Source organism: Vicugna pacos, chromosome 11 (genome assembly GCF_048564905.1).
Source record: "Vicugna pacos chromosome 11, VicPac4, whole genome shotgun sequence".
NCBI classification, from domain to species: Eukaryota; Metazoa; Chordata; class Mammalia; order Artiodactyla; family Camelidae; genus Vicugna; species Vicugna pacos.
Genome location: NC_132997.1, coordinates 39524912 through 39538205, shown reverse-complemented (window position 1 = coordinate 39538205; position 13294 = coordinate 39524912). Strand labels below are relative to the sequence as shown.

The 13294-nt window shown below is 58.3% G+C and overlaps 2 protein-coding genes across 3 annotated transcripts; both read right to left on the bottom strand.

The window, feature by feature from the left end:
- Positions 1-753: 753 nt before the first annotated feature.
- ADIRF (adipogenesis regulatory factor) lies at positions 754-3159 on the bottom strand. The gene is made up of 3 exons (XM_006217389.4): positions 2994-3159; positions 1178-1240; positions 754-946 (listed from the first exon to the last, which is right to left on the bottom strand). Exons 1-3 carry the CDS (start codon positions 3052-3054, stop codon positions 840-842), a joined length of 231 nt encoding a protein of 76 aa, XP_006217451.1. The 5' UTR covers positions 3055-3159; the 3' UTR covers positions 754-839.
- A 5252-nt stretch (positions 3160-8411) lies between these two features.
- On the bottom strand, positions 8412-13093 carry SNCG (synuclein gamma). 2 transcript variants are annotated; one of them, XM_072972313.1, is made up of 5 exons: positions 12853-13093; positions 12043-12084; positions 11589-11716; positions 8928-9006; positions 8412-8707 (listed from the first exon to the last, which is right to left on the bottom strand). In XM_072972313.1, the coding sequence occupies exons 1-5, from the start codon at positions 12971-12973 to the stop codon at positions 8673-8675; spliced, it is 405 nt and encodes a 134-aa protein (XP_072828414.1). In that variant the 5' UTR covers positions 12974-13093; the 3' UTR covers positions 8412-8672. The 2 variants fall into 2 exon arrangements, with proteins under 2 accessions (XP_072828414.1, XP_015105958.1); XM_015250472.3 differs by having other exon boundaries at positions 8935-9006.
- Between the last annotated feature and the right edge of the window lie 201 nt (positions 13094-13294).

Sequence of the window (13294 nt, the reverse complement as noted above, 5' to 3'; positions counted from 1 at the left end):
CCGGAAGGGAAAGGGTGCTCCAGGGAGTGGTCCCGCGCGAGCACGCACATTCCTGCTCCCAGCATTTCATTCCCATGTGCACCGCCCCGTGCGCCGAAGACCTTACCCCCCAGGGGGCGTGTCGTGGGCGGGGCTCCTGGGGATGCGCCAAACAGAGGTCAACTGGGCGGGGCCCAGGTGTTAGGGGCGTGTCCTCGCCCTCCGGTCTCGCCTTGTGATTCACCGCTGGGTGCGGCCGCCGCGCAAACACCCGGCGGGCGGGCGAGGTTGGTCACCAGGGCCAGAAGCCGTTCACCTGCGTTCCTTGTCTTCCCCGAAGTCCTCGCGGGTGCCTGGCCCCGGGGATGCCCAGTACTCCCAGTCCCCCGGCTTAGCTCACTGGGAAAAGTTCCCGAGTTCCCCGCGGTTAGAACCCTTTGCCACCCCACCTCCCCCGCCCGGAGCTGAGCTCCTCGAGGATCTGGGGACCGAGTATCCCCTTCCTAGGAGGGCCCGGGTTCCTGGAGCTGGGGAGCGATTTTGGAATCGGGGGCGGGGAAATGGAGCGGGGAGGAGCACGTACCTAGATGGGGGTTGAACTTTGGATAAGGGAGAGTCTAGGTACGCGGCTGAGGGTTCTTGGACCGTCCAGGTTTCTGAGTCTGGAATGCCAGGACTCTAGATGTTGCGGCTGAGTTTATGGATATTAGGGCTCTGCTCTAGGCGACGGAGGGCTGGGCCCACTCTAGGGGGAGGCATGAAGTGGACACGGGGTAGGAATATGTGCTTTAATAAGGCAATTGGCCAGGGACCTGCTAGAGCTCATGGCCTGGAAGGGAGTAACCCGTGTCTCCCTTCTATCATTTCAGCAGACCGATTTTTTTCCCAAAACCCGAGAAAGTCTCAGAGGCTTGATTAGCCGTCTTGTCGATGGTTTCCTGGGTAGACTTGGCCACCTGGTCCATGGCTGGGAAAGGAAAGGATAAGGCAGATGAAGGCAGAGGGTCGGGGGGGGGGGGTAGGGGGTAGGGGGGGCAGGGAACCACAGCCATGCAGGGTTAACCTGGTTTGGGTCTCCCTCCCCAAGAATCAATGTGGGTAGAGCAGTTGCAGAGGAGAGGGTATGTCTGGGCAAGGGCTGGGTGGAGTGGGAGTGTGCTGGGGCTGCCCACCCTCCTGCCCACCAGCCGTATCAGACCTTTCTGCCCTGCCTCTGTGGCCTGATCCACCACTTGCTGAGCCGCTGCTCCAGCCGCAGTCACTGGAACAAAGAGATGTAGCCTTTAGCCCCTGTTGAGATAACAGCTACCACGGGGGCCCCACTGTTGACAACCCCCATCTGTTCTCGCAAGTGGTCTACCCTACAGGCCTGGGGATGGATGCCATTGAAGTAAAACCCTTTGGCCAAGGCCTCCCAGCCAGTGAGGGGCATGAGTCCTTTCCGTGACTCCAGGGTGTTCTTGTTTATTTATAACTTTGGGCTCTTCCCCTCTGGCCTGCTTCCCTTCCCTTCTCCAGGATTGCTGAGAAAATATCCAACAGAGGAAGGAAGGCAGGGCAGGGCCAGGCTGGAGCTGGCATCTGGGCTGTGGCTACTGGTGGGCATGGCCAGAAAGAACCCTGCTCCTTTTAACAACTTCTCTCCCAGAAGCTTGGCCCCAATGCCTGAATTCCCGCCTTTGGAGCACTGGGACTTCTACTTTGCAAGGCCCTCTCACTACCTCCTCGCTTCTGTGCTTCTTCCCAGAGGGCACACAAGCAATGATGCCAGTGCCTCCGTAGGCAGGCAGCTTAAGGCATTAGGAAACAAAGTGCAGAAAATAGGCGAAACTTCCAAGGGCAGGCCATCTCCTCTGCACCAGAGTTTGTGCCTGTGGAAACAACGTTTCCATGGGATCAGGTGGGTCACACCTGCTGGGTAGACAGACAGGTGGCTCTGGCCTCCAGAGATCTGACTCATCCTTGTGCTGAACTGGAACGGACCTGCTTTATCCAGACCCCAGGGGCCAGGGTTCCAGGGGGTCAGGCAGGCCCTGGGGTCTGCTGCCCACAGAGGTCCCTGGGGTCATTGTCTGATATGGCCAGAGAAGAAGCCTTTACACCCAGCTTTCAGATGGGGAACGTGAGGTCCAGAAGGAAGGGTACTGTAGACAGAGGCTTCTTGGTAGAATTTTAGCCTTAAAGGAGCAAATAGGGGCTTTCCCTAGGGTACTGATGAAGGAGGGGTTGGTTTGGACGTTGCCTGTTGAGTGGGATGTATGTAAGACAGATTGGGAACTGGAGTCCCAAGGGAGGCTAAGCTGTGACTGGAAGAGCTTCAGCGGGTGGGCCCAAGATCTCCTCACACCCCCTTCTCCTCAGTCCCTTCCTACCACCAGTCCTGTAAGCTTGGTCTGAGGGGGAAAGAGCTGGAGATGGAGAAATTAAGACTGGGGACCTGCCCTGCAGGGCTGAGGGTGGGAAGGTTCTCTGGGTGAGGACTTAAAAGGAAATGAGTATTTGGGAAGTGGCGGAGGGTGGATCAAAAAAGTATCTGGGAAGTGGGGAGGGTGGATCAAAGCAATGCCGGGTGGAGGCCTGGAGGGGCTTCGCCCATTCCATCCTGGTTCTGTGTGCCTCTGGGACCCTGACGGGCAGAGATCGATCTCGGGGTGGCAGAGCGCACTCTCTGGGGACCTTCACCCTCTCCTAAGGACCCGGGCGGGGCCTCTAAGGATTGGGGTGGGGCTGCTCCCCGCCTTCCCAGCCTCCTCAGATTGGCTCTGGCAATGCCCAAAGCGCAGTCCCGGGCTTCTCAGGCACCGCTGTTCTCCCCTCTCCCTCAAGGCATCATCCCCCGCGCTAACCAGGGTGGGCGTCCTGCCAAGTCCCTGCATCACAGGGGAGGGCCCTTCTGAGCCGAAGCCACCTGCGAACTTACGTGCTGCGCAGACACCGCCCCCACCCCGCACTTCTGCTCCTACGCGTCTAGCCGGGTGCCCCAGTATGCGCCCCAGGTCGCCTACTGTCCTCACCCGCTTCCTGGGTGGCTCCCTCCACTTGCTGCTTCAGGTCCTTCAAGCCCTTGCTGGCCATGGCTGCGGGGGGCGGTCTGCGAGGTGGTCAAGAGTAAGAGCAGCGACGTTGGATCCTGCTCACAGCCGCGGCAACCCAAGCGCCGGCTCTGGTTTTTAAGGCGCCCCAGGGCCGGCCCGCCCCGCAAGGGGGGGGGGATGGAGGGGGCGCGGGGCGGTTCCCAGCACACGGACTCGGGGGAGTGACCGGGCCCTGCTCCAGCCCCGCCAGCCCGAGAGCACGTCCTAGCCGAAGGCGGGCCGCGGTGGGAAGGCGGTGGTCCCACCCAGGGTCTGAAGAGAGGCTGGATCCGGGGTACAGAGAGCTGTTCGGGGCAGAGGGAGGCTCACCAAACTCCCTCCACCCTGTCTGCCAAATCCTGCTTCCCTGACCCCGAGGATCCCTCAGCCTGCGAGCTTGGGGTCGGTACCAGGCCGGGGTCTCAAAGCTGGAGTTTCATTAATAATAGCAGCTGCCTTTTATTCAGCATTTACCTTGTTCCTGGCGCTGCCCTAACACTTATAGCCCCTAGTGTAACTTTTACAACAACCTCTTGAGATGAGTCTTATTAGCAGTTTATATGAAGAAACTGAGGCACAGAGGATGAGTTAGGTCTCACCCAAATTCACATGGCAGGGACTCAAGTCCGTGTCGGCTGTCCGTAAATCTTAGGGCCCTGACCAACCCCAAGCACGTGGTCCCCACACACTCAGCCTGGACATGCGGACTGGCCATCTGCCCAGCCGCCACTGGGACCGGGCTAGGGGGAGCTCAGTGGGGAGAAGGTCGAGTAAATCCTTCCCCGCTTCCGTAGAAGGCGAGTCACTGGCATGCGTGCGGCACTGGCTGGGGACCTGCAGCCCGAAGTGGAGGGGGAGTGACGGAGAGGGCGGTCGGTGTGTGTGCGGCCCAGGCAAGGAAATCGTTGTGGGTCACCAAAGCCCGATTACTAGGGCAGGAAGCACCCCACACCACACAGCGAAGAAGGGAGAAGCCAATCCCTAGGCCACTCAGGTCACCTCTCCAGGGATCCAGGGGCGCTGAGATGGGGGCTAGAGACCTGTGAGTCAGCAGGGCAGCCAGGAATCTCGGGGACAGCAAAATGACACATCCTCCTGGCACTCAAGGGTGCAGGTCGGGCCCTCGCCCCACCCAGCGCTCTCCCACTCCGGGGTTCGCCTTGGGAGCCTGGAGGCCACCCGCTCTGCGTCTCGGTGTAGGGCTCCGCTCTCTAATGCCGTTCTCGGATTCATCCTCTTTGGACCTGCCTCTACACCTCTGTCTGAGTCTCCCCTGTCCTGGAGCTCTGGGAAGCCCCTACCTACCCAGGTCCACTCCGCTGGCCCACGCTCTGCCTCTAACGGGGGCGGGGTAAAGAGGGAGAGAGACAGGGAGGATAAGCTGGGGAGGGTCAGTCCCTAGTGTGGGGTATCTGGAAATACACACACACACACACACACACACATACACGGAACCGGAACAAGAGGAAGGGGCAGGCGCTGAGATCGGGTTGGAGAGGGACACCAAACGCGCACTGACAAAGCAGCTGGCCCGTCCCGTCCCGCCCCGCCCCGCCCCGCCCCTCCGGGCGGAGAACCTGGTCCAGCCTGAGCTCTAGGTCGCTGCGGGGTCGCCCGACTGCTGCCTCTGGGACTCAGGGGAGCCCCACCCAGCCCCTGCCCTAGGCCTGCCAGCCTTCCTGAAAAACCACCAGTAGCACCAGTCCTTTGGCCAGGAAGGCCATTTACACTGTTTCAAGTTAGCTCACTGCTGAGATGCTGATGCTTTGGCACCAGGCCCAGTGGGCAAGAAAGCAGATGGGGAGCCAGCGGCCTCTGTGGGAGGGACAGTGCGGCCCCAGCAGGTCATAATAGAGACAGCTGAGTGGCTCTAAAGCAGCAGGCACTGGAGTCAGACCTCTTGAGTTCAGATACCTCTTAGGGCAAGTTCCTTAATCTGTCTGAGCTTCAATGTCTAAAGGATTTTCATCAAACCTCAATCCTCGATAGTGGGATGCACAATAACAGAATCTCCCAACTTGTTATTGTGAGGATTAAATGGGCTGATGCATTCTCAACACTCAGCTGAGGGGCCTTGGGGGTGGGGGGCTTAATCTTGCTAATTCTTATTCATCCTTCCAGTTTCATCAAAAATATCACAATATCTGGCGAGCCTTCCCTAACAATCGCAGATTAGATTAAGCATTCCAGTTTGGGCCTCCCAGCATTCCATCCTTCCCTAACATGATATTCTTTAGTGTTACTGCTTTTCAAATTATCTCGCTTCCCTCTGTAGGGGAGCATAATTTGCCACTCCAAAACATCTCGTTGGTATATGCAGGTTATTTCAAGTTGAAAACAATCAAGGTCTGAAAGACACAGGAAGAAATTCTGACCTTCCCCCTTATCTGCCTAAAGAATTTAGATGGACGGTCTATTACATACAGGAATAGAGCTATCACCATAGATAACCGTAGTATGAACTAGGTGTGTAGACAGAAAAGAACCTTTAAAAGTCTGTTTAAATTCCTCTCTGTGTCCCATTGTCTGTATATAGTCGAGTGAACATTTATTTACCAACCATTTGCTTTTCCATCTCCATGTCAATTGCTTTCCTCCCCTTAGAAGTCCCAAACCCGTAGTCCCAGCATCCTCTTTTGTTTTTAACTTAAGATGATACTTAAGGTGAAGGTTTCAGCCACTGTGATGAGTCACTCAGTTTTCCTGGGTCTCTCGCATGTATACATGTTATTAAACTTTGGTTTTCTCTTGTCAGTCTGTCTCGTGTCAATTTAATTCTCTGACCAGCCAGAAAAACCTAGAGGGGTAAACAGAAATTTATTCTTCCCCGACACCTCCAAGATTCTGAGCAATCTGTGAGGAGAGACCATATCTAGTTTGCTTAGTCTGGTTCCTAAGAGTCAAGCACCTTGCCTGATACATAGTAGATGACTGAAAAATTCGTTGCAGCAATGTTGGAAAAGGTCACCAAGAGGATGTAACTGATGGTCACTGGACCTGGGCCATCAGAGGCTCCTCACCCCCTCCCCATCCTTGGAATGTATGCCTGCCTATAATTCCCATTCTAGCAGCCATTTCAAGGATGTAGCCTTGAGAGAGTAAGGTGTTGTTGAGACCATCTGGACTGAACATATGACTGACTCCAGTTACAGCCTCTATAAACTTTTAAGATTCTGATGGTCCAGGGCAGAGATCTACTCATCTTACAGTTGCCCAAGACAAGCCTTGTATGTAAGTTCTCTTGCTTATTAAAACTGCCACCTACCAAAAAAAAAAAAAAAAAAAAACAAAGAAAAGAGGGGCAGATTGCCCAAGTCTTCTCAGATAAGGAGAGGGAAGAGGGGAGAGCAGTTACTCCTCTAGGGAAGTCAGGTGCAGCACCACAGAGCACGTGATGGGGGCTTAAAGGCAAAGAGCTTTGCTGGGTCCATGGGGTGTGGATGAGGCTTCCTGGACAGGACAGACCTTGCTGTGTAATCACAGCATCAGGCCCTGAGTATGTGTCAGGGGTGGGGGTAGGGAGCCAGCAGCAGGGACACTGTCAGGTTCCTTCAGCTGAGGAGAGGGCACTGGGAGCCTGGTGATGCACTGTCCCCAGGGCCCTGGTCACCTGAGTGGGCCTAGCTCCTCCTCACTTTCTGTCAGGCACACCCAGGTCCCAGGTGGCCTCTTCCTAGGGCATGCGTGGGCATGCGCAGGCACTGGTGAGCAGTGTCTGAGCCTGGGAGCAGGAACACCCCAACTGCTCCGAGCCTCTTCTAGACCCTTCACTCTTCCCGTGGAAGGGTTGGGTGGGGCTGAGGACCAGCAGCTCCCTGTTCCTTTCTGCCTCCTCAGCCGTGGATGCCCATGGCCAGCAGGCTGGGGTACAGCCCTGCTCAGCCATGCTTACCTGGGTTTCCAGCCCCTACGGCTGCCCTTGACCTTTGCTCCTCACCACGGAGGCAGGGTGGGAAGGCGGTGTGGACCTGGTCGTGTCTGCAGGCAGTGTGGACTCAGGCTCTGGAGCCAACACCCAGGGCTGGAGGCCTGGGGCAAGCCACTTAGATGTTCTGAGCCCAACCTGGGTGTCAAAGGAGAGGGAACCCTGCTCTCCGCTTAGTTGTCTCTGAACAGGACTCCGGAGTGTGATGTCAGTAGCCCTTCCTGTAACAACCACCAGGGTTTCGAAACAACCCGGGGATGGTGGCGCTTGCCATTGATCCCCCTGAAGCCCAGGCAGTCCACGTGGACCTAGCAGAGCACGGGAGTCAATTCTGGAGCTGGGCCCCCCTGGCCCCGCCGCCTCCTGCCCAGTCCCCAGCTTCCTAGCTCTGTGCCCCTGGGCAAGTTATTTAACCTCTCCGTTTCTCAGTTCATTCTCGGTGAAACTGGGGCATACGGACTATTTGTTCTGAGGATTAAATGAGGCAGAGCACGGTGTACAGCATCTGACACCTGGGAGGAGCTCAACAAGAATTCGCTTTCACCCTTTTTCTCTCAGGGCGGAGGCTTCCTCTCCTGCATCTCAGCTGTTGTGTTTTCTAATGATGCTTGACAGGCCTCTTTGGTGAAGGAAAGGAAAGCCCAGCCCAGCTCCAGCCTGGCGGGGAACGCAAGGCTGGGTGGGGCCAACTGGGAGGAGCCCTGGGGTCAAGGCCTTCTCTGCTGAGGACGAGGATGGAGCAGAGTCCTCGCTATGGGTTTAGACTTCACATCTTTGAAAGTTACCGTCTGCTCCAGGGAGGGGTGTTAGGTGTCCCCGTTCCCTTGAAAGGACCGTGGAGCCAAGAACACATGTGGCTGGAAGGCCCAAGAGGTCCGTCCTCACTCACCCCCTGCTGTCAGTGGAGTCCACCCTGGAGATGAGCCAAAGCTCAAAACCTGGGGTGTCCAGGTCGCATGCTCCAGCAGACAGCGTATCCTGGAAGGTGTCTGCAGGAGCTAAAAGCAGGGCCGCCACCTCCATGTTACAAGGTGATGGCTGGGCTGGGCACATAGCTCAGTGGTAGAGCGCATGCTCAAGCCCCAGTATCTCAGTTAAATCAGTCAGTCAATCAAGTACTTTAAAACGCAGTGATGGTGATGAGGAGAAGTCCCTGAAGGCAGCGCTTGCTCTCAGCAGGTTCCAGAAATGCCCAGGATGTCCCCGTAGCTTACCTGACCCAGCTCTTCTTCCAGATCCTTCACTCCACCCATGGTGGGGTTGGAGGTCTGGGGACCAGCAGCTCACTATTCCTTTCTGCCTCCTCAGCAGTGGATGCCCATGGCCAGCAGGCTGGGATACAACCCAGGTCCGCTGGGTTCCCAGGAGGGCCCAGGGGCCTCTTCATGAATGAGGCAGCACAGAGCGGAGGAATGGGCAGGTATGTAGTGGGGACTTGAGTTTTATTTGGAATCATTAAAAAAAAAATTCACAGCAGCATCAGTGGGGTCAGAAGAACCAGGAGGCAGGAAGCGGCAAAGGAGGGAAGTGAAGGCGGTCGTGGCAGCATGGGAGGACCAGCCTGTGGGCAGCCGGGCAAGGGTGTGGGGACCATGGGTGGCCCCGCAGGTCACACTCCAGGGCAAGGCACTCCTTGTGCTGGGAAGGGATGGTGTCCAAGGCAAAGGGGATGGGTTCCTCAGGGCCTCCGCAGCTCACTTGTGGCCCTCTAATCTCACCCACTCTTGGCCTGGGAGAGAGAGTGACTTTCACACACAGCTCTGGGCCCCCACCCCTCAGTGGCCACCCTGGGTGGGGTGGGGACAGGGATCATCTGAGGGGGTCATCCATGAGGGGACTTCACACTCAGGCTCAGGAGGCTGCAGGTCAGGAGACTCCCCTGAGGACTCTGAGGCCTCGGGAGGGAAGCAGGCTTGCCCAGGGACCCCTGTGTAACCCCAGGAGCCCACCTCCTACCTCCTTGGCCTCTTCCTCTTCCACTTTGGCCGTCTCACCCTCCGGTGAGGGGGCAGGTTGCTCGAGGTCCTCCTGTGGGAAAGCAAAGGGGATGTGGGACCAGGTAGACGGCACAGAGCCCCCAGCTGCCCTGCAACCAGGGTCTCGTCACCCTGGCCTCAAAGAGGAGCAGAGGTCCTCATCACCTTGCTGTATGTGTCTGGCTGGAGGTGAGGGAGGTGGGGCCAGACTGCCCATGGAGGTGATAGAGCCTTGTGAAAGGATCACAGTGGGGGCTCTGTCTGATGGAGCCAAGGCCTTCTGGGGGTACCCAGTACCCTTGATCTCAGCTTCACCCCCAATAGCTGATACTGACAGTCCCTGGTTGGGCCTCCTCCATAATGAAGCCCAGTGAGGTGGGATGGGGTGGGCAGTGGCCCCTGAAACCCTGGGCCTGACCCCACCCTAGGTGTAACCTCAGCAGGATAAGGGTATGTGATCATGTGATTCAGCCTGAATCACAAACCTTTACCCTACTGAGACCCCCAAACAGCCCTAGGAGGAGGGGCATGTTATCACTGCTCACATGGGGACCCTGTGAGTAGAGAGGACAGGTATCTATCTCAAGGCCTCAGAGCTCAAAGCAGTGGGGCTGGAAGGGATCAGGTCTGGCTTGCTCCAGGCCCACGCATAACCCCAGTAGCATGAGTGCCTCCCTCTTTCCTTCTCCCTGCCTCCTGAATAGGTGCTGGGCTCAGTCTGGTCTGGTTGGGACCAGCAGGGACTATACAATCCTCTCCCACTTCTGATCTCCTTCTACCTGCCTATACTCAGCCAGACACTTGCCTGAGATTGTGGCCTGCCTCGAGGTGGTCAAGTGACAGCTGGTAGGTGGGGCCAGACTGGATGACCAGTTAAGATCCCAGTCTCAGCACCTGCCTCTGGAGGGTCCTACCACCTGTGTGCTACCACAGGGCCATCCCACCTCTTGATGGACTAGGGACGCCAGAGTTGGATGAGGCTCTCCAGGCAAAGGGCAGGTGGCCACCTGCCTAGTCCTGTTGCCCCAAGGTGGGTGCATGAGGCCAATGGCATGAGCAGTCAGACAGACAGGCAGTGCTGCAACCTTCTACCGTTCACTGGAGGGTGAGTCATGACTGGTTTTTGGGTGTCACCAGGAAACGTCTCTCCTGGTAGCTCCAAGGGCCCACCGGCCCTCCTCCAAAGTCAGAGAGGAGTGCCCAGGCTTCCACTCAGAGGCCCAGGGGCAGCCTTGCCCCATCCCAGAGCCTGTTCCAATGGGGGGGGGTGAGGGAGGGAGGGGCCTGGCACCTCCTGGGGCACATATGGGTCCTGCCCAGGGACACTGATGATGATGATAGAGTCACCATGCTCACCATGAGTGAGGCATAGCCGCTTCATGCGGGCCATTTCCCTGCATCATCACACAGCCCAGTGAGATGGGTACCCTCACCACCCCTCTCCCATTTTACAGCTGAGACAATGGAGGCCTGGAGAGGTTGAGTAGCTTCCCAAGGTCATACAGCTGGAAGAGGAAGAGCTGGGAACTAGGACCTGGAGAACGTGTGCTGTTCCCAGAGCCAGGGGCAGGGTGACCCCCTGCTCTCCCATCCACCCGCTCCCTGGAGCTGGGATTCTTAGTGGTGGGTGCCTGGGATTCTACTGCCGGGAGGGGACTGTGCCAGGCAGAGGAGCTCTCTAAAGGACAGCCTTACACAGAGCTGGTGACAGCACTGTCTCTAAGAGGAACACCTCCTGTCCCCAATATGAACGCGCTCCCACCAAGACCCCACTTTCAGTTTCTCTCTCAGAGCACAGGCTCGGAACCTGGGCTGCCCTGGGCATTGCAGGCTCACTCGGACTAGCCCTGGGACCCTGGGCACATTACTTGATCTTTCTGTGCCTCACTGCCACACCCTGTCTCGTGGGATTTTGTGCCGATTAAATGAGTTAGCAAGTGTAAAATGCTTCAATCAGAGCGTCTCTGCGGTGGGTGCAGGGACAGTTTTCCCAGCCGGCCTCCGCCCCCTGGGCGTGCCCCCCCCCCCGCCCCGTTCCTGTGCGCTCTGCGGCCCGGCACACACACGTGCACACTCTCAGCAGGCACAGGCACGCACTCACGCATGCTCACAAAGGCAGAGGCGGAGGGCGTGGTCAGAACCCTCACGGTTTTCCCGTCACCAGGGGGCGCTGCCTCCCCGCTCCTCGGAGGAGGAGGTGGCAGCCCTCCCACCCCTCCACCCGCCTCCTCCGCCAGGCTCGGTGGGGAGGCTGGACACTGGGTGGGCGGTGACTCGGCAGCTCTGGCCCGCTCTCCACTGGCCGTGAGAGGCTGCCTGTCACCACTTAGAGCCCACTGGACCCCGATTTCACTTGTAAATTGTGATATCTCCTAAATGCCGAGCACCATCAAGTGGGTGTGGTTTTGAGCCTCACTTTCCAGTTGGACCTCACGCTGCCTGCCTCGTGGGCGTGTTTGTGAGGATTCCAGAAGTTAATAGATGTGACAATACCAAGCACGGACCAGGACCCCTAAGTCTCTGTGTTCCTGTATGTCAGCGGGGTGAGAATGCCTCCTCCCCAGCTGGTCTCCCTGGGAGCCAGGGGAAAGGATGGGACTGGTTTGAGGGCCAGGCCTGGGGACCAGGTCTCACCTTGCGCACCACTCCGGCGGTGACTGCGATGTTCTCCGCCTCCTCCACGGTCTTGTTGGCCACGATGTTGACGCTGGAGACCACGGCCTCGCTCACGGCATTGGCCTGCTCCTTGGTCTTCTCAGCCACTGTGGGAAGAAACTGGTTGGCTTTGGCCCTGACCCCTCCCCCACCCCGGGGCCTGGCCTGCCCACCAGGCCAGAGCAGCCCCTGTCCCAGGGCACTCAAAACCCTAGTTCTACTGGAGACCCTAGGCTGCCCCCTTTTTGACTCCAGGGGAGCTCTGATGATGATAGGGGTGGCCCACCCTGGGTCTAGCCTCAGGTTCTGGAGAGGTCTGGGTCCATGTACAGCTGAAGAGGAAGGAGAGCCTTGGACTTGGGCCTTTAGTACCAGGGTGCAGAAGTCCCTGGACATCCCAGTCTCCATGTACCCTGGTTCTGGGGCTCCTCACCTGAGGTCACACTCTGCACGACACCCTCCTTGGTCTTGGCTCCTGCCGAGAAAATGGAGACGTCAACCCAGGCCCACCCCTCCTGGTGCTGGGAGGGGAGTGGTCAGGGCAGACACACTGCAGAACAGCTGGACAAGCTGCAGGGTAGCAGCGGGTAAGGCTCGTGTCTGGGCCCAGCCATCCCTTCAAAGGCCACTTCCTGCTGTGTCTGGAGGAGGGGACAGATGGGAAGTGGACAGGACAGGATGGGGAGACGAGAGAGACAGGCCTAAGGTAGCGTCCGACCTCGTGTGGGTGTGGCCTAGGCCTCTGAAGCAGCACACGATGGGACCAGCAAGAGCTGAGTCATCAGCTTGGCCTCTCCTTCAGAGGGAGCTGATGGGGGGGTGGAGTCAGACAGGACCCTGAGGGTCTGTCTCGTCTGCCCAGACCACCCCCTTCCCTCTGACCAGGGTGGGGACCTGTGGCCTGGCTGTCGAGCACCTGCTTGCTCTGCCCCCAGGGCTCCAGGCTCAGTGTGGCTTCTTATCTGTCAAGGGGCCTGTGGGTGATGACGGGGCGGGGGCGCTGGGGTGTGCATTGGTGTGTGCACAAACAGGTGTGTCTGAGAGCTGAGTGCCCCTCTTGCTGTCCTGCCCCAGAGACCCCAGGGGCCCCCTAGGAGGCCCAAACAGTAAAAGAGTGGAGGTGCTCCACTGCAGGGAGACCCTGACTTAACAGCCAGGTCCTCATCCCTCCCAAAATGCCTCCCTGGGGCCCAGGTAGCTGGGCGGCCACCGAGCTGCCCCGCCCTGCCACGCCCAAACTCACCCACATACATGACACCCTCCTTGGTCTTCTCAGCCGCCTCTGTCACCCCCTGCTTGGTCTTCTCCACGGCGCCCACCACACCCTCCTTGGCGATGGAGAAGCCCTTCTTGAAGACGTCCATGGTGGTGGGCAGGGACAGGAGCCTGACTCCCCAGGCGAACTGTGACTGGAGCTGGCTGGAGTGCTGCCGTGCTGCAGCCGCTGTCCCGGCTGCTGCCTCTTATTGACGCCAATGAAATATTGATGATGCAGCGCGGCTGATGGGAGCCCAGCCAGCCCAGGGGTGGGGGCGGGGAGGGAGGGAGGGAAAGAAGGAGGGAGTGGGGCTGCTGCTACCTTCTCCCAGGGTCCCCCGAGCCCCTCTGGCTCAGTCCTCCCCTCCTGCCCCCTACCCACCCAGATGGGGCCGTAGAGGGCTGAATACATCCTTATCCATCACTGC